The following is a 20,372-nucleotide window of genomic DNA, read 5'->3' as shown; positions in this document are numbered from 1 at the left end:
CACTTTGACAGATTTCCAACTGTTGGTGTAAATTTGAGTTTCTTCTAAAGCATTTCATGAAATAAAGTTGAATAATTCAGAAAATGTCATGCGGTTGTCTTATAATTTCACTGGAGTTGGCGCAGTAACCTGCCATTGGCTCCTGCAGTGCTCCACCCCTGAGAGATAGCGTAGGTTAGAGCAGGTGGTAAGTTGCCAGGCTTCCCTCTAGCTCCAGGTCAACCTTAAATACGGGAGTGTCTCAGCTGTCAATAACATGAGGATATGGAGTCATCAACAGATCCAGAGAAGCAACATTTGATTGAGACTCATTCGGAGCCTCTTGTGTGGTACGTCTTCATTTTTCATTTGACCTCCTGAAACACCAAAGTTCAACACAAATGGCTTTAAAACTGTTGACTTCCACATTGAGCCAGCCTAACTGTAGATCTTCCGTCTTGTGTCAGGGTGAGCGGTCCAGAGAAAAAGTGCTCAGACTCAGAATTCAGTGAAGACACCCTCAGTGTGGAGGGGCTGTGGCAGCACGAATGGCTCTGCCAAGAGGCCAATTGGAGGTCGGTGACTGAAAGGGACTCGAGATGTTTGGCCAGAAAGAAGCTTTTCACTGCATGTGCCGTCAGCCTTGTGTTCATGACAGGAGAGGCCATTGGTGAGACAAAAGACTCATCACAAATTTCCATGCCAGCAACTCTGATTCTGCCAAAAAAAATGAAGTTTACCTATATTCGTTTTTTACTGTGTCATGCATAAATATGTAAAGCTTGCTGAGTTTGAATCGCTCCATACAAACTTGATCTTAAAGTGACACACTCAGGCTTCCTCTGCCCAAACACACATACGGTTTCCTCTGCAGGTGGATACGCCGCCGGCAGTCTGGCCATCATGACGGACGCAGCTCACCTTCTGACTGATTTTGTCAGCATTGTAATCAGCATCTTCTCTCTGTGGATCGCATCAAGGCCTCAGACAGGAACCATGACTTTTGGATGGTATCGAGCTGGTAGGAACAAGGTTCTCACGAGTAGCTCTCAAGAATACACTCACCAGCCACTTTGTTAGGTACACAGGTTAAGATTCATTAACCGAAGTAGCAGTACAACATAGAAGGGTCAGAATTTGGAATAAACAAGTCAAAAGAATGAATCTGTCCTGCCTTGTATCGACAGTTTAGGCTGGTGGAGGTGCTGATGTTATGGTGGGATATTTTCTTGGCACACTTTGGATCCCTTAACTGAGCATCATTTAAATGTCACTTTTGATGGCAGCATCCTGCAGGAGAACAAACAAAGCTCACATCATGTCAAGCTGGTTTCTCGAACATGACAGCAAGTGCACTGTACTCAAATGTCCTCCACAGTAAATAGATCTCAATCCAGTAGAGCAGGGATGTGGTGGATGTGGACTGTGTGCCATAATCATGTGAATATGGACCAAAAGCTTTCAGCTCATTGTTAAATTTGTACCATGAAGAATTCAGGCAGTTCTGAAAGCAAAAGGGCGTCCAACCCGATACTAGCAAACTGCCCATTGAATTTATGTGCACATTAGTCCATATGAGTTGCACGTACTCATATCCTTCATATTTTCGGGGCCATTTCTGACTCTGTTACTGTTTCACGCAGAGATTCTGGCCATGTTTCTATCAGTCGTGTCGATCTGGGCCGTGACAGTAGTGCTCGTCTTATCAGCCGTGCAGAGGATCTCCGACGGGGGATACGAGATTGACAGTGAGATCATGCTCATAACATCAGGCTGTGCTGTGGGGGTCAATGTCCTGTAAGTGTGCCGAGCTTACTTTATGGATTATTTCTGCTTGGTTTAGGGGGGCAGTCAGCAGCGATGAGTGATGACGTCTATGCTTTGTTTTACCCAGGATGATCCTGATCTTGCATCAGCCTGGCAACTCACATGGCCACAGCCATGGGTTTGCCACCAACCTGACCCAGAGGGACAAGCATGGGCAGAGGAACGGCCACGGTAATGCAAGTGTGAAGGCAGCTTTCGTTCATGTGGTGGGAGATCTGGTGCAGAGTGTCGGTGTCATGCTGGCTGCCACCATCATCCACTTCTGGGTCAGTGTAAGATTAAAAATAACAGTTAAATAACAAAAATAATCAGGATGGGCTTGATACAGCACTGTACTCTCCAAGTACTCAATATCACTCCATCAATTGTTTCTGATCATATTTCTGTCTTCTTCACAGCCTGAATATAAAGTAGCAGATCCAATTTGCACCTTCCTGTTCTCTCTTCTCGTTATTGGGACAACGCTTCCTGTCACAAAGGATGTTTTCAGGATACTGCTGGAAGGTAAACACACTTCCCTCCGCCTGTGGTGACGTTCAGATTTTAGCGACAGTTTAACGTGTGTATTTTCTGAAGGCGCTCCTCGGGACGTGAGTTTCGGCGCCGTGAGAGAGCTGCTGCTGTCTGTAGGAGGAGTCACCGCCATTCACAGTTTACACATGTGGAGCCTCAACACGACTCATTCTCTGCTTTCCGTGCACCTTGCCACAGGTAAGAGGCGAAGACGGTACTGTTATGTGGAGAGGAAGCAGAACCTGCGCTAAAGCCCAGTAAAAAACAGAATTTCCAGTTTTATTATGCTGTTGCCAAATATAAGTTACTTGAAAAATATGGCAAAAAACAGAATTTTTTTTTAGTTATTTTCTGCTTTTGAAGTTGATATCACTGAAAATAGATACATATAAAAATCAAATAAGACTTGGAAATCCATAATAGTCTATTGCAAATCTGTCTGCAGATTTTTGGGAGTGCCCATTGCCCCCTTGCCCCTCCCTTGGTGGTGCCCCTGCTAAAACTATGGAGGTTTAATTAGAAATGAAACACCACACGCCCATCCTGCGCCTTTTATCCTGGTCCTGTAAACATTTGTTTATTGTTTGATCAGAGTGTTTGTATTCTAAGTAAATAGGATGGAAAACCCTTTGGCAAATATTGATCTATTACAGCAGTAATGTAAGGTGCCAGTCAACTGAAAAAGAAAGTTCTTATTGCTTCCACAAGAATTAGGAGGGTAAGAAGCAGCCAGGTGCTGCTAATCAGATGCACGTGATTAAATGATCATCAGCAAATGATTAATTCATTGATGAACTCTATAGAAGTAAAGGTTTTTGGCAATTTTCTGGAGCATTCTAGTTCTTTCTAGGAGGGAAGGTCCCAGAAAACTAAAAAAAAAAAAAAAACTAAACTAAAGAACCCCCAAGATCTAACTCTCAAATTCTACAGGCCTTAGTTAACATGTGAAATATTCAAGTCCATTGGTAGCACGTTTAAAAAAAAGACTAAGTATGACTTCTCTGCAAATATAACATGGCGGCACAGGTTTGCAAAGTTGCATCTGAACAAACCACAACACAGGAAGTAATGAAGAATATGGACACAAACACCTCAAAACAACCCCCAAAAGGTTGATTGTGTTCATCTGGATGTAGCGTTTTCAGTGGGAGAAACGTTTCGTCGCTCATCTAAGTGACTTCTTCAGTCTCAGCTGACTGCAGGTTTCCCCAATCTTATAAACAGTACATTTGCCCAATGACTGAAACTAGCACCACTGAATGAACAATGGGCTGTGAGGTCAGTTCATTGATCATTAATATGCAAATTCTCATGACCATTGATCAACAACCACTGATCCATGGCCATGAGTACCATTCATAGAGAGTTGGGGAATGGCTGCAATCACAGCATTGTAAGATGGCGAAAGATGGCCCCTTAGGCCCCCTCCTTGATTCAGAGATGGTCTTTCCCTTTTCACGTAAGTGGCCTCCTTGACTCTGCGCTGCAACCAGCGTTCCTCCCCGTCCAGGATGTGTACATCCTCATCATCAAAGAGTGTCCACTGGCCTGTAGGTGTAAAGAGTCTGCAGAGTCCTGGCCTGGCGAGTTAGCTCTTCTGCGTTGCGCAATCCACTTCACCAGAGGTTGTTTGGTTTCCCTGATGTTGAAATCACGGCAGCCATTCCCCAACTCTCTATGAATATAATCTGATTTATATAGAACACAAAAAACCCACAAGTTCAGCATACACGATAAACAGGTAAAATATTGTCATTTTGGGCTGAAGTTTTATTTACTTCCATGAACTTCTGAGTACAAGCAAAATTCTAGCATCCACAATAAAATGAAGAGGAAGAGTTGAGCCAAAGTTGTAGAAGAAGAGCACTGATGATTAAATCATGTCATTGTCTGTATTTATTTGTTTGTTTGTTTTTTCCAGAGGAAGATGCTGATTCGCAGATCATCCTCAGGAAGGCAACAAGGGTCCTGTGCTCCAAGTTTGGTTTTTCCAGCATCACAATTCAAGTGGAGAGCTGCAGGATTTCGGGCAGCAGTGTAGAGGTTTAAAGTTGACTGAACAGGTGACTGCAAAAGTAAAGGCACTGGGTGCTCCCATTTAACAGCTTCATATTTGGGACTGAGGCGGCACGGTGGTTAGCACTGTTGCCGCACAGCAAGAAGGTCCTGAGTTCAATTCCACCATTGGGGTCTTTCTGTGTGGAGTTTGCATGTTCTCCCCGTGTTTGCGTGGGTTCCCTCCGGGTACTCCAGCTTCCTCACACCGTCCGAAGACATGCAGCTTGTAAAGCTTATAAATATGCACAGTATAATGCCATCACTACAATATACATGTTTTACACACTCCTTTTGTTGTTGACATTTACAGGCTGTGTGCAAAATGCCACACTCTTCAAATTCATGCCAACTAATATTTTTACGTCCAGTAGATGTCCTACTAGAGCAAATGAAGCTTCAAGACGCTTTGCGCTGGGGTGAACCAACTGGATGAAAAGCTTCAGTGCTTCATGAAGCTTCATCTGCCCATCACTACATACTGCAACAACATGGGAATAGAGCAGCAGATACTTGTCTTTGAGTGAAGATATAAGGTGATAGGTAATACAAATAACTGCAACTTGAATCTTTACTGAAGCTCAGTATTTGACACAGAGTTCAAGTCCACTGCTGTAATAACTAATAATGATAAATATTATAACTTTAATATTGGCCAATAAAAAATATACTACTATATAGGAACATAGTGAAGACTAATTATTTAAGAGAATAAAGAGAGGTTAGTTTATTTTGGAGACAAGCTCCATTTATTAAGAAAATTTTAAAAAGGCAGGAACGCTATTTAGAGATTTGTGGGTGGCTCTTAAAAGAGCCGTTGTGGGGAAGTCACTGGGACTTCAAATAGGCTATTCTTTTGGTTGTCAAGACACTGCTCCCTCCACCGAGAAGTGGGCCATGAACTTCTCCCTCACCAGGACAGCCTCTCTGGAGAAGTTGTTGGCTGCCACATGACCCAGGCCTTGCAACGGCCAGAATTAAACCAGGTCTAAATAAAACAAATAAGGACTTTATAAGCCAGACCTTCTGAGTATCACTACAAAGATTACAAACAGTGGTCCTCATACCACAGTTTGATATCAGCAAACACCGAGAGCATACATTGATATGACACCACAGCCATGCTATCATTGCAAACACTGATAACACAGCATAAATCGAATTAATTTAATTTGATGTTCATTTTATGGAATACTATGTTAGCTTTATGATTTCACTACCAGAAATAACAGAAATCCAACTATCCACAAACTGTCTCATGACTCCACAGAATATTTTCCCTAAGGTCTTGGGGATCATCAAGACGGGGTTTTTTTTGGAAAACTTAAGAGGTGTTACGACCCGGCTCGAGGCCGCAACATAAAAAAGGAGGCGAATATCAGAGTGTAAGTGAGAAGAGGTTTTAGCTTAAAATAGCATCGCAGGTTGGCTCAAATGGCTGGTGCCACAAAGGCAAAGACTGGTGAGCTTCCTGAAAAGCCTGCCTCAGGTATGCTTTTATTTACACCTTATTGGTGTGGCCAATTAGCAACAGCTGAACACACTGAGATTAGGGGCTGCAGAGGAGCGTAACACCACCTCCCTCAAAAGGGTTCCTCTAGGACCCCTAAATTTATTAAGCCAAAGCCAAAACTTGAGCACTTTATCACCTGCTCTCCTGACACAAAACTAAATACTCGCATTTCTTTAGTTGGTATCTTTAAGCATGGATGCCCCTGCATGAGGATTTAAAGTTGCCACACTGAATGCACAGAGTAACATGTGACCAACATGAGTACAACAGTCAAACCCAAAAGGATTATTCAACCTACTACAACACAAAATGAGAGCAGCCACGAATAATCACATTCACAAGTGATCTGTGGTCTCCACCACACAAACGGTCACTTACAAGTGGCCTCATACCACAAAAAGTTACTGTAATATACAAAATTCAGTAAAGCAAGCATACTAGTGAACAACCACAAAATGGAGAGCTATAGCCACACAACGATCACATCAAGGGTGGCTCAGCACCCCGCAGTGTTATTGCCATCACCTGGCCAACAACACTCACAAGTGATCCAACTAAAGTGGCCATATTCCCCACAACACTAAAGGTCACTGATACATTAACGGAACAGACATGGTGTACTCTCTATGCCAACTAAAAAACTGCTCACCTGCCTCAGCTATAAGACCATAATGGATTCACTTGGCACAATAATTGGCTTTTGAAGTAACACCCTTTCAGATTTGTAACATTTGCAGTATCAACACCACCGCTGTGTGACGTTTGAATCGCCTTTCATCACACACACGTCTGTCACTAAGACATTTTGCAGTTATAAAATTCTAAACTTGAATTTTTTTCTCGTGAATTAAAATATTTTTTCATATGAACCTTCTTTTTTTCCCCACCCTTTTCTTTACTTCTGTCTGCACCTTGCTTCACTCAATAGCTCTCCAGTGCTCGCTAGAACAGATTTGGTTTGTTTTTTGCAGCATCAGTTTCAATTTATTTCAACTGACAATCCAGGTCAAATGAAGGACGCTCCCTCAGATCATACAGGCACATAATTATGAGGTACAAATTTTTTCAAACAATACATACAAAAGAGTCTTAGCACATTATTAAGGACGGTATAGTAAGAGTTAGTCTGGATTGAAACCAGGTCAAAGCAAGCAATGAAATGTTAAACATAGATATGAAATTCCTAATAGGTAGAGATTATTCCGATATGCATTTTTTAAGGTTTTTCTTTTTTTTTTTTTTGGGATGTACTGTAACAGTTTAGTTTAACAAACAGTAAAAAAACCCCAACAAATCTAGGTAGTTATTAGTATATCATGTAACAAAACACTTTCTGGCGTGATGAGCCCAAAAATTTGCAGATAAGAATTGTTCAGCATGACAAAAATTCCTGGTTTCAACACACTTTCTGGAAAAGCAGTCTTCAATGTGCGGACTTGGGGTCTCCATCTTTCCAGTAGTTTCTGTGGGCCTCCTGGAACATGTCCTTGCATGCGATTTTAGCTTTGAGTTTCGAGCAAATGAGAAAGGAGCCGCCCATTTTTCTGTGGAGGGAGTAGGTTTCCTCTGGCGGTGGCGTGAGACGCTCTTTCAGCATCACTGGGATGAGGTTGTGGATGCGCTCAGTTGTGCTCTGCATTCCAAAGTCAAAGGGCTTTTCTGAGTTGAAGGCCTCTCCGAGGATCATCACCGCATCCACGTGGGCGTTCTCCATCGCCTTAATGCAGAAGACAAGAAAAATGATCAAGAGGCTTTCAAGTAAAAGTTCAGCATGTACAGAAACCTGCTCCTCTGCTTTTAGACGAAGAGATCAATATTAATTTTATTTGTGTTGAATAGGACGCTGCACCCAGCATCTTGCAACAGAGACTGGAAACAAGCTGAAATAATCCCCTCCATCAGCACTTCTAAAGCTAACACTTCATTCATCGTTGGTCCCATATTTATTTTGCAGGAGGACATGCAGCCAGACTCAATAAATAAATATTTCCTCTACCACAAGAGCTGGAAATGTGATTAAAGACACACAGGCCTGCTCTCAGCCTCAGGGAATAACTGTGGAGTTATGTGAAGAGACAGACTGAACAACACTGGAACACACTAAACCCACACAAGAACTGTAGTAAGACGAGAGAGCAATGTGATCTTCAGGCACCATATAATAAAGAGAACAAAAAAAAAAAAAAGAAAAAAAAAAAAAGAAATTGTCCACAGTATATACTCTAAGTCATTTTTACTATCATCTCATAACAGTTCCTGTATAATAAAAACCAAGATAGCGAGACTGTTCACAAAATATGAGTGCTGTTGTAGTTCCTGTTGGGTGCCACTAGAGGTCGCTAAAGAACACCTAGTAAATACTTTGAGTGACTGAATATTTCAAAACATTTTCAATAAAAATATGGTGCATTTCAGAAGCTCCTCTCAATCTTACTTTGAACACAGTCAAATTGCTGTTTGACTGCATGAACCTTTCATGTCTTTCACGCTACATTCAAAAATACAACAACAGACAAATCATAAACATAAACTCACAGCTACTGTTGAACTGAATCACAGTGTGGTGCGGTTCATTAGTAAAATTTACAATGTCCGTTTCTCACCTTTGACTCGTATCCTGTGAGGAACTTCATTTCTCTGGATTTCAGTAGGACGCCTTCTCTGTCCTGATCTGCAGCTGCTTTTATAATCTGAGTGAGAGAAATCGCACCAGACGGTTTCACATGACGAAAAGATATTTCTCAACTGAAACTTATTGAAATTCTTGTCTGCACAACAATAAAGCACATCATCTGTCTTAACCTGTGTGGTTAACAGATATTCTCACAGCAAAATGACAAAAACAGAGTAACTTGAAAAGGACTGCAGTCCTGTCCCACGATTCAACAGCTTGTAGAACCACCTTTAGCAGCATTAACCTGAAGAACTCGTTTTCTGCACGGCTTTATGAGTCTCTCACAACATTGTGGAGGACTTTGGCCCACTCTTCTTTATAGTGTTGCTTCAATTCAGTTTCTGGGACCACAGCATTTCAATCAGCTTGAGATCTGGACATTGGGCTTTTGCTGCACCTCGATTCTTCTCTTTTTTCAGCCATTTTGTTCTAGACTGGCTGCTGTGCTTTGGATCATCGTACTATTGCATTTAGCTGCAAACCAAACCAAATCATCACCCCTACACCACCACGGTGTTTCACAGCTGATACGAGGTGTTTGTGCTGATATGCTGTGTTTGGTTTTCTCCAAACATGGAGCTGTGCTTTCGTCTCATCGGTCAAAATGACTTTAACATGTTAACTGAGGTCTGCAGAGTGTGAGATGTAGCTATTGGGTTTTTTTGGGTGACTTTACAGGGAAACGCCTAAATGCTCCAGACCAGAAAACTCCAAAAACCTCTGTTCTCTATAGAGGTGCTCACACTTGCCGATGTTCATTCAATCAAGCACATTTCATTAGCAGTCTTGCCTGCTTAATTCTGTCAATCGAAGCAGTGTGCTAAGTTTTTCACATCCTTTTTTCATATTTGTATGTGTGTTTAGTTTCTTGATAGTCTTCATGAACACTATTTTCCAAATACAAAACAAAATGTTGTAATTACAAGTAATAATCTAAGTGTACTTCATGTGACCAGAATTATCTGGACCTAGAATGGGTTAAGGAGCAGCCAATGTTCAAGAAACATTAGAAGAATATTTATAAAGAAATGACATAACATTTGCACATCACTGTTTGAGAACTAGATAAACTAAATTCTCAGGCAGGTGTATGCATCTTTTTGTTTTTAAATTCATGTAGCATAATAGCCAGTGGGGGCAACACAGTGTACAACAACAATGAGAACACTTCTCACCTCAATGTAGGTATCAGTAAAATGCTTGTTAAATCCTCGAGTAGCTCCAAAATCCAGCAGCGCAACCTGACGTGAAGTCATAAAAAACAGAAAACACGCATCAGTGAAAAGGAGAAAGATTAAATCCACGCGTGTCGCTGGTATAACTTGGGCAAACTGACCTTATGAGTTTGTGGATCAAAGAAGAAGTTGGACCAGTTCGGATCGGTTTGCATGTATCTGAACTCAAAAAGCTCCCTCAGACATAAAATAAGGATCTGCTCACAAATCTGGCAGAAGGAGAGACAACTGGAAGTGACATGAGTGGGTGCTGATACTTAAATAGTTATCTCTGCTACATGCTGCCATGTCTCAGGGTTTTTTATTTTATTTTAAGGTGGCATGTACCTCATCTTGGCAGAGCACAGGTGTTAACTATACTGTAAATAGTGTAGAGTTCAGAGCAGAGTGAAGCTCTTAAAGGCATACCTCATTCCTGAGTTCCTGAGGGAGATGTGTGGCCTTGTCCAGCGGGAAACCAGGCACCAGTGTTGTGGTGAGAACCTGCTTATTGCTTAGCTCGTCTATCACATCAGGCACACAGAAGAAGGGGTGATCCTCCAGCAGCTCGCTACCAAACACACAGCAACAAAGTCAGAAGAAGCGTGCCGATAACCCTTATCTGGCCCTTCAGGTGCTCTGTTACAGCACAGTGCAAATGTCTTGAGCCACCTATTTCTTTACATTTTGCTTCCAAGGGGCCAGATGTTTTTGTCTGGTCTTGAGCAATAATTCTCCGACCTTTCTGAAGGGCTTTCAAAGTTTTTTCTTTGGAAAACCTGGAGAACTGAAACGATCCCAACAGAAGGGTGGCTGTCAAGAAACCGTTTTTAAGGACAGGCTGAGGTACACACAGTTATACAAGAACTGGATTGAAAATTGCTGGCGACAGATCTCATTGAGTGCTGCATTTTAGCCAGTGGAAATTCAGAAAAGTACTGTTGGATGTTGATTTTAATTTTTGCCGTATTGTTGCAATGGCGGACTGTCAAACTGGATTGCCCAATGTGGGATAAATAAAGTTATCTGAATGTGAGCCACCATGCAAGACCGTCTGAAAAAACATGATTGGCAGTTGCTTCATTTTTCAGCATGATAATGACGCCAAACACACTGTCGGTACAGTAAAAGCACACCTAGACACACACACATAATATGAAAGCTTGCCTAAGAGAGTTCAGGCTGTATTGAAGAATAATGATGGCCATAACAAATATGGAATTTCAAGCTTGTTAGATTTTTTTATTTTTATGCATTTCCATTTATGTTGGAACGTGTTTCAATAAATACTGCACTCATTTCGTGAGCAAAATGGAAAGAAATGAGGGGTGGGGCTCAAGGCTTTTGCACAGTACTAGTTGCTGTTTGTTGCCAAATGGCTCCTTTGTCAAAGCCGCCTGCTGCTGAAAATGTCAAGGGCATGAACCCAAATCAAAAATATCTTTAGGACTCATTGTGACACAACAAGAGCTGTGAAGGTGTTACTATGGGAACTATATGGGAACAGTAATGTTTGTGTATACTGTATATCATTCATTATGCAGCAGCTATTATTGTAAGTTGTTGCCTGGTAGGACTTTCCAGGAAAAACTGGCAGAGACCAAAGGTTAAAATAAGTTTGTATGTCGTTAAACAAAATCAGAAGGTTCAAAACACTACAAAGTATTTTCTTGTGGATAAGAAATACAGTACAGTAGCTAAAATAGCCAAAAATACCAAAAATAGAGGCACCAACGGTGAAACAACCTGAATGTCTAAGGAGGCGGGAACACAACTGAATTCTGGGAAGTTGACGCAAAAGCCACAGACTATATGAGGAATATTTTTTAAAACTCAAAATCTAAAACCTAACAATGCATTTATACACAAACTGCTAAATAATACAAAAATATTAAAAAATAACAGATAAAGGCCACAAGCCAGACTGTCAATGATGCAGCAGCTCATCTGTCTCACCATGTCATCACAATTCACAGGTGACTGCTCGTAAAACAACAAACGTGATCGTGACCTTGAGCAGTTTTAGTGAAGACCAAGTAGGTGATCACTGTGTTTTACTGAAATCTGAACAGTATTGTGTGAGAAGTAGCGATTGTGGCTAACTGTAGCTAGATGGAAGTTCTGGTGCAAAGCACGCTTCTAGCAAAGACAAATAAAACATTACCGAAGCTTAGTCAATTTAGTAAGAATAAATGCAAACAACTCACTGAAATTTTCTGGCACAATTTGCTTCCCTTATATAATCACATTCCAGCGCCAGCTCTCGACTCATGACCTCAATGAGATGCTCAGGAAATAAACCTGGAAAAAGAGGTCAAATGGAGGGGGGTTGAAAATCATTGCGGTCGAGCTGCAGGTTTACAAAGATCAGACAATAGCAGCTGTTATCCCTAAATAATAAGAAAAATACCTTCAGGCAGTGCGTTGCTTAACCTCAGGGCAGTCATGATATTATTCACGTCACTCTCGATACTCTTTGCTATTCCAGGGTACTGAAGGGAAAGATTTGATTGAGTTATTTTATTCTATTTGCTGACTTATGACCCACTTAACATCTGCATTTATCTCAGCACAAACACTTCTCTCACCTGAATCTTCATGGCTACCTCCCGGCCATCCTTCATTTTTGCTAAATGGACTTGACCAATGGACGCGGCTGCGAATGGCCTCTCCTCGAAGTATTCCAGTTTGTCCCTCCAGTTTGGGCCGAGATCATTGTAAATGACTTTCTGTAGAGAGAAAAAGGAAAAAAATTAACTGGAGAAATGTAACTTTATTTGTATAGTTTGCCAGCGTTCTCCATACTGTACCATCATCTGCTTAGTAGGCATGAAGTCTGCACTCTGTCGAACACGCTCAAAGATTTTAGCCAGCTGAGGGTTGATAAAGGCGTCATCTGACAAACAAAAACGAAAAGTACAGAGCGAATGAAACACATGATGATGCCTATAGGGTAAGAACAGTTTAAAAAAAATAATAATCCAGGTGTTATTGAAAAGACAGGAGGCAGAGCTGAAATTTAGGATTAAAAATGAATTGAAAATGCTCAGGGTGAGACTTGCAGATGTGCAGAGGATGTGGATATACTGGATAAAGGATGGAGCTGCCAGGAGGGGGAAAAGAGGAAGATCACAGATGATTCATCGATGTTGTGAAGGGGGACATGCAGAGAGTTGGTGTCACAAAGGAGGATGACAGGGATAGAGTGAGGTGACCCCTAATGGGAGCAGGTAAATGATGAAGAAGTAGTAAAAACAATCTTCTGGTACTGTACGTTTTCAAGTGTGCAAAACCAATAGTCTTAATTAAATCCTTGCTTTTAAATGAAAAAATACCTCAAAGCTTAAATTTGGCTAGCTGGTATCATGAAGTAAGTTAGACTACAGCTTAAATGGTGCCTTAAAGGAGAGATGAGAATGAACCAAAACAGGGTCCAGACCATAGCCGAGTTAGGTTTAACACTATAGGTCCATCACTAAGATCAATCTCTTTCACATAAATTAAGCTGTAAAATACATACATTTAAAATATAAATATAACCATTTAATGCAGCTTTACTGTAGTAGAGACAAGCGTTTCCCTATAAATTATTTTATTATCTAATAATATATTCAAAATGTAAATAAGTTTACTGTCATATGGGAAGAAAAACAACAGATCCTCTTGCTGAAAAACTGGAAATAGTTGTTCTGTATTTTTAACGTGAAAACTAATAACGCTAATAATCACAAACGGTTTCACTTCTACTCTCCTTGCAGATAAGGATCGTTTGAAAGCTGAAGAGATACTAAACGGACCTTGAAGTGACACCGTTTTGTCAACAGCTTCTTTTTCCCCTCAAGGTCAGTATTAAGATAAAGTTAACGAAGTTAGCTGATGATAACGCTGAAACTGTGTCATGGCTGGCTACCATGTCAGTTTGGATAAGGGAAAATAAAGCTTCTACAAACATCTTTAAAACAAGTGTTGTTGAACAATCTTGTGATTTCTTTTAAAAGTTTGCCAAGGATTAATGTTTCAAAAAATGCTTGGCTGAAGGATTTTATCGCAGGGATCATACATGACTGCACAGGCCAGAGCTGAAAAACACGTCTGCGCTGTAAACATGCTTTTTAAAGCCAACAGTCAGGCTAGACTCTGCCACCTACAATAACTCCACGGGAATTGCACGTATTGTGTACAGCTGGCCCGGTGTTTATTTTTGGGGATGACATTTTAAAGTTGGTGAAGTGATCTCAGCAGACAGTAGGCATGTTTAGTCTGTGATGGAAGTTGAACCTTTATTTGTACACAGACACATGTGGGTTTCCTGCTTATAATATGCCTCAGCAGTTTGTCCAGATCCTCATGTCCTTGTATCACGCGAGATCAGTTAATACGGTATCACTAAAGATTAACTTCTGCTTGTGTTTACAGTGATTAAAACAGCTAAGATCCATTAAGGTGCATCACTCAGGTGTATGTGTATCTGTACCTCACCTTGAATACTGAGCATCTGTCCAATTTTTAGAGCAGCACCTCGAACTTTGCAAAGCGTCCGGACAATTCTTTGAGCGTTGGCTTCAGAGAGGAAAGCATTCGAATCCATTATGGCCTTTTTGTTACCTAGAAAACACAAAAACTGTTTATAACATGCGCCAAGACAACTCGCAACGGAACACGTGTCTTTGAAAAATGCATCAATCCACAACAAATCCCACCATTTTTCTTATATTCCAAAATGTGCAAATCCTTTTTATCCCAGCACATTTTGCTTTCTCTGTCTTAAAGTGTCCCCACTTCCTAGATGTTTAGTGGGGTTCAGGTCAGGTGAGTGGGGAGGAAAGACTAAAAGCTTTAAGATAATCTGCTTGATCGTGCTTTGTGTGTACAGCTCACTGAGGCCCAGCTATATTTATAAGAGGTGAAAAATGTCTCCAAGATGATTTTCTTGAACAAGATTCTGATGAGTGGATCGACTGAACACAAGCTTCAGTGGAAGGTTACATCCAGAGGAAATGTGACCTGCTGCTCAAAGCAAGCAACATAATCAATACCACTAATCTGCTTAAGTTCGACTCCTGACCTAGAGCCAATGAAGCATCTACAATATCGCTTTCTAACTTTTAGTCACAACATTACACATTTTTTTAACATCAATTTAAATCCACAGACTTTCTATTTTTATTTCCATGTTTTTGTGAAATGCAGAAGTTTTTTTTGGTAGGATCAGGCTTTTTGATGCCAGCGTTTTTAGCGGGATGTTACATAGCTGATTGTTTCTTCTGTACAAAATCTCAGAGCCCCTTATTTACAAACAAAACATTACAATAGTGTCCTGCATTTCCCCGAACATTAAACTAGTCACTGATATTCTGTGCTTGCGTAAGCTTTCTGCTTCCACATAAAAAAATATTGAACTCCAATATCCAAAATTAGACTACCTGGACATTCTGACGATAAACCGGCAGGTATGTAGTTTACTCACGATTGCTTATCTTAACAGTCTCAGTTAAATGACAGGTCAGCTGTGCAGGTTTAGAGGAGCAGCTATAGCTTTCCTGGCATCATTAGCAAAGCCCAAACATGAGGATCAATCTCAGCAGACTCGTAAAGCAAAAGTCTCCTGCTGTCACCTCGTTCTTTGGGTTTTAAACTCTTCTTGACCACTTCTGCGATTGCTCCGATGCCAAGTCCAACTGCCAGACCTGCAAAAGGAAGTGATTTTTTTTTTAAACCAAACAATTCACTGAATAAACTAATGCAAAGATGAAGTTAACATTACCAGTGTTGGTAACTGCTTGCAAGAGCAGTGTTGCCCTTACAAACAACCTACCTGCATATGATAACTACTGCATAAAAAAAAGAACGTGATAACAACAATCAGCAACCAGACTTGGGTATAATTTCTTAAAGCAGCACCAAGGGAGGCTCAGGGACAAATGGAGGCCAAGAATTAGTGAGAGAAACATTTGATACTTCCACGAGAAGGCAGCTGATGGTTGATTGCACGTTTTCCTATTAGCTGGATTCTCAGGCATGTTCCAGTAACGTTTTTTCTGCTACTGATACTCTGTAATTTAAGTCTTGTGAGGGAGCACGTCAGCATTTTCCACAATCTCGCCCCACCTCTTGAAAACTGCTGACCAAGGTCATGAGGTCAGACTCTTTCCACTAAATCCAAAATTAAACTTTGATACCCAAACACTTTACAGTATGAGGAATACAAGCAACTGGCTATTCCACTTACAAAAAACAGATGTCTGTATAAATGGCATGTTCAGGCTTTGTGAGGGAGTTTCTACTCAAGTGCATTTTGACGTCTCGCTGAGTTAGACTTGGAGGAAGTGCCAGCACTGCCAAACACAAATTGCAGAACTAGTTTGCAGAACTTCTATCGCAAAAAGTCGTTAGTTACAGACTCCATCCAGGATCATGATTTTTAAAAAGGTCAGATTCTCATTTAATATATAAAAATTAAAGTGAGCTCAACATTAAATTGGTTAACGATTTTTGCAGATGTTCTCTCAGTTTAAAGAGCTGCAACTGATTATTTTAAAACACATTTTTGGGGGGAGTGTGATAGGTTTTCAACACTGCTGCTGCTTCACATTCATGCAGATCACACTTTGACAGCACCTGGCAGCAGCCCAGTATTCCCACACAAGCTGGCGTTGTCCAGTACTTGCCCAGTGGAGCAACTCAGGGTCAAATGCCTTACTGAGAGTCACACTTTGTTTTGAGATTTACAGACATTTTTTAATTCAGGTTTTAATGTGACAAATACCATGGTAAAGAAATCACCTACCTCCAAAGTTTACCAGCCTTCCTATCCGTGTGACGGGTACCGTCTTCTCTCGAGCTTTTTCACTAAGCTGAAATCAAAGGAAATAAAATGTAAACACTTCACTGCAGCTGTGAAATACACACTTGCATTTATCATTATCATTAAAACACTCATTTACAGAAAAAACGGAGAGAGTAGATACCACTTGCGTATGCTGCTTAAAGTCCCTTTTCTTGTTACTCCTTGCTTTATCGATATCCTCCGATGTCAGCCGCCCCACTGTGGTGTTGTCCTGGTTAAAGAGCCTCGTATGTCCAGAGAACAGCCGACTTGACCAGTCTTTGTAGTACCTAAGACCTTTATCACATCTTCCACTGCAGGTCCTCTGATGCCCATTTGCACTTCCTGTTAAGCTTGTACTGAAGCAAGCAGCCATAGTGGAGTATCTGTGAAATGTTGTGCCTCTGTATACGCAGACATCTTTCTGGTTCTCCTAAAAGAACAAAACATGACATTCAGCAACATTTATTTATGCAGCTGTTAAGTAAGGATGAGACAAAATGTTTTTTCGCTTTCTCTTGTGATATGTTACCGAAACGCTGGCGCCAAATATCAATATTTTTATTAAAACAAAGATGATAACTAAACTTCAGGGAAGAAGAGAAGAATCTTGCAGCAGAAAAATGGCAAGAAAGCTAACAAATGTGAATTTAAATATTATAATATTCTTAAATAATAATGACAATACACACAGGCACAGCAATGCTGTTTATAAAAGCATAGTTCCTGTTTTTACCCTTTTAAGTGGTATTATACTATGGTGATATGATGTTGCAGTGATGTGTTGTAGGTGACCACCTTGCAATATACACATTTATCAGTTCAGCAGGATTGCTGTATCATGATATTGTTATTATCGAGGTAAAGGTATTGTGAGAGTACTGTATCATGAGTAGAGATGCTGGGACCAGCCGACAAACTGCAGTCGGGGCATCTCTAATTATGAATAGTGTTCAATGCAATGCAATACAATATAAGTTGTTGATGATGTGTTTAATGGGCACATGCATGTGGAAAAAGCAATATAAAGAGTGGGATAACATGTTACTCATTACATCAAGTAAATAAGAAAAGAAACAATAACTCATAACGTGTAAAACATTACTTTTGGAGTAATGTGAGCTGTTCCCACCCGTGAGGTTTGCAGGTTTGTAGTATCTACAGCACATAAAACCCTTACAGGAAAACCTGCTAACAAATTAGTTCTGTTAAAGTAGAAAATAAACATTACAGCTGTATTCCTCCTGATGCACAGAGCTCTGTATGAAACTCCTATTAAAGTGGAACCGAAGATGGGCTGGCATTTACAGAAATTGGCCCATGCAGAGGCGTTACTAATGAAAGTGTATTATAATAAATACACTGTAAACTGCTATTAGATACAACATCAGTGTTTGGTCTCAATTAACAGGTTACAAAAATACAGTACAAGTTCATGCAGTCGCCTTCAGATCCTTCAGCTTGGTGCAAAAGAGAACCCCTGGTGTAAGGCGTTATAAATACTAAAACCAGGTGTATACAAATCCAGCTTCTACCTGCTTAGTTCAGAGGCTGTTATTTTAGTCCCAAGAGACTATTATTGATTAATTATTAAATATCCAAAGTACAAATCCTTTAATTTTAACTATGAACCTTTATTCCCAACAGCGAATAAATAACAGAAGCAGTGCAGTACACTTGGCAGGCTACTATTTTTTTTTTCTTTTTCTTTTTTAAATACCCCTATCAGGCTTTAGGAAATGTGTATCCTTCACAGCCTGCTTCACAAACCATCCCCTCTCACTTCTGCTTCTGTACTACCTGCCTCCAGAAGCCTCGATCTACTGCTGCTGATGAGGTCATCGTGACCAAAAAGCAAAAACAGAAGATATCTGCGCTGCATGCAATGTGAAACTTGATCCTAGTCTACAACTGCACAACACCCAAATCACAGCTGACTGCTCACCCTTGTCCCAGTGGTGTGATGAAAGTTTACCAGCCTCTGGTTCCCGGTGACAGTTAGGCCGCCTGGTGGGGCTCTGTGGGCCGCCTGCTTTACCCACTTAAGACTCCTCCAGACCACGGTGTCGCCTGCCATGCTGCAACTGTTAGAAACCTGCAGGGGAGTAAGGTCTTTGAAACAGGTGCTGGGGTGTCATGCAGAGATGTGTGAAGTGGTGTAGCTCTTCTGGGTGAATATCCGTTTATATTCTCACACTTGAAGAGTACAACAAGACCAGTATAGCACGCTTAAGCAAAACAACGCAAAAGTGTGATATTGACGTTGCTAACAGCCTGGACAAGAAAGGAAAATAATAAAAAAAAAAAACTCAAAAACAACAACAACAACACAAAGAGAAGCTTTCAAAACAAACCCGAGACAAAAGGCATGGACAAAGAAACAACTTCCACTCACCACTAATAAAAACTTCGCAACACACGTCCTCCCCGCTCAGTGAGCGTGCACACCAGCAAGCATTGTGCTACTGTAGCATGAGCCACGTTCACCTTGATTTAACTCGACACAATTCCCTTAAAAAACCTCCAGCGGGACGAAGGAAAAAGGCGGGCGACGCGCTGGAGTACGTGCCGATTCTGGCCGAGGCTCCCTCGGAGGAAGTTTAACAAACACGGGCCAATGAGGCAACTTCAGCCGCGGGGTCCAGACATCAACATACACCCTTACTGGCTGGACAAACTGTCAGTCGCCCCTCACACGTCAGCACGCGACCGATTGACGTGTCCTCCAATGGGGCGGTGCGAGATGCGAACATGTGAGGCGTTCAAGAGCAACTAGCAAGAAAGAAAAAAAAGGACACATATGGAGGAAAAGGCTTTCTGCTAGACCATGTGCTGGACATGCGCTCTCTAACGTTCGATGTAAGGTTACTGTGGCCACGAGAAGTAGTACAACGCTCAAAGTAAATGGTTATTTATTTATTTATTTAGATAAGGTAGATCCGTATTTGCCCCAAAGGTGTACCAGAGGCTACTCAGAAATTTCCACAATTTACAACAACAACAACAACAACAACAATAGTAGTAGTAGTAGTACAACAGAGAAAAATAATAGACAATGTAGGGGAGACCGGGGATAGTTGTAACGTGGGTCAGTTGTAACACTTCCAATTTCTCCAATCAGGGCTAAGTTTCAAATGATGTGATTAATCCTGTGCATGCCCAACTCAGTTGTGCTATCACATGTGAAAAATCAGCACATTTTGTCAAACACAAACAATTTAACACGAAAAAAAGTAATTTGTATGCCAAAAAGTAAGTTTTTCTACTTTATTTCAATTTCTAATAGCATTATCTGCTTTGCAGTTAAACTCATCAAACTTAAATTATGTTATTTGTATGTCTATGGGGATATATTCTGTGTAAGTCTTTAGTGCTAATGTTTTAGCCGTTGGCTGTAATGTTAGCTAGTTCGTGGCTATAGGAGTCTGGGTCAGTTGTAACAGCAACAGTCTGGGTTAGTTGTAACAATAATGCAGATGTTACAACTTACCACACTATTACTTTAACTTATATTAAACAAGTTGGGGCAACGACATCAGCAGAGAGAGGTTCACTGGTCGCATTTGTATATGCGGTTAATGCCATTGGCAACACAATTCCTCCACTGTTTGTGTTCCCACACATACACATTCTCACACTGTGTCAGAGATGGACCAGTAGGAAGTATTGGTAGTGGAAATAAATCAGGATGGGTGCAAGAAACAGATTTCCTCATCTTTCTGAAGCACTTTGCAAACCACACCAAGGTAAGCCATGATAAAAAGTAATGGA

General features: G+C 40.9%; 2 protein-coding genes across 2 annotated transcripts; one reads left to right on the top strand and one right to left on the bottom strand.

Annotated features, from left to right (window-relative positions):
• The first annotated feature begins 264 nt into the window (after positions 1 to 264).
• Positions 265 to 4,368, top strand: LOC146612122 (proton-coupled zinc antiporter SLC30A2-like). The gene is made up of 8 exons (XM_085342697.1): positions 265 to 329; positions 447 to 649; positions 854 to 1,000; positions 1,623 to 1,776; positions 1,874 to 2,072; positions 2,205 to 2,310; positions 2,383 to 2,517; positions 4,241 to 4,368. Exons 1-8 carry the CDS (start codon positions 265 to 267, stop codon positions 4,366 to 4,368), a joined length of 1,137 nt encoding a protein of 378 aa, XP_085198823.1.
• A 2,489-nt stretch (positions 4,369 to 6,857) lies between these two features.
• On the bottom strand, positions 6,858 to 19,180 carry coq8ab (coenzyme Q8A, genome duplicate b). Its single transcript, XM_085343017.1, has 15 exons — positions 18,997 to 19,180; positions 18,547 to 18,696; positions 16,744 to 17,034; positions 16,563 to 16,629; positions 15,391 to 15,462; positions 14,255 to 14,380; positions 12,586 to 12,671; positions 12,364 to 12,504; positions 12,186 to 12,267; positions 11,983 to 12,076; positions 10,205 to 10,346; positions 9,898 to 10,005; positions 9,737 to 9,802; positions 8,491 to 8,577; positions 6,858 to 7,604 (listed from the first exon to the last, which is right to left on the bottom strand). The coding sequence occupies exons 2-15, from the start codon at positions 18,676 to 18,678 to the stop codon at positions 7,311 to 7,313; spliced, it is 1,788 nt and encodes a 595-aa protein (XP_085199143.1). The 5' UTR covers positions 18,679 to 18,696; positions 18,997 to 19,180; the 3' UTR covers positions 6,858 to 7,310.
• Between the last annotated feature and the right edge of the window lie 1,192 nt (positions 19,181 to 20,372).

Source organism: Diplotaxodon limnothrissa, linkage group LG19 (genome assembly GCF_057381915.1).
Source record: "Diplotaxodon limnothrissa isolate DT_005_m linkage group LG19, D_limnothrissa_male_GT1.1, whole genome shotgun sequence".
NCBI classification, from domain to species: domain Eukaryota; kingdom Metazoa; phylum Chordata; class Actinopteri; order Cichliformes; family Cichlidae; genus Diplotaxodon; species Diplotaxodon limnothrissa.
The sequence above is the reverse complement of the archived record's forward strand: the minus strand, read 5'-3'. Positions and strand labels throughout refer to the sequence as shown.

Excerpts from the sequence above, each read along its gene's own strand:
- LOC146612122 (XM_085342697.1), top strand. The coding sequence starts at position 265 with ATGGAGTCATCAACAGATCCAGAGAAGCAACATTTGATTGAGACTCAT. Across the intron at positions 330-446 it reads CATTCGGAGCCTCTTGTGTG|GGTGAGCGGTCCAGAGAAAA; the intron begins GTACGTCTTCAT and ends GTCTTGTGTCAG. Across the intron at positions 1,777-1,873 it reads GCTGTGGGGGTCAATGTCCT|GATGATCCTGATCTTGCATC; the intron begins GTAAGTGTGCCG and ends TGTTTTACCCAG.
- coq8ab (XM_085343017.1), bottom strand. The coding sequence starts at position 18,678 with ATGGCAGGCGACACCGTGGTCTGGAGGAGTCTTAAGTGGGTAAAGCAG. Across the intron at positions 16,630-16,743 it reads TTAAGCAGCATACGCAAGTG|CTTAGTGAAAAAGCTCGAGA; the intron begins GTATCTACTCTC and ends CTTTGATTTCAG. Across the intron at positions 7,605-8,490 it reads TCACAGGATACGAGTCAAAG|GCGATGGAGAACGCCCACGT; the intron begins GTGAGAAACGGA and ends TTCTGCATTAAG.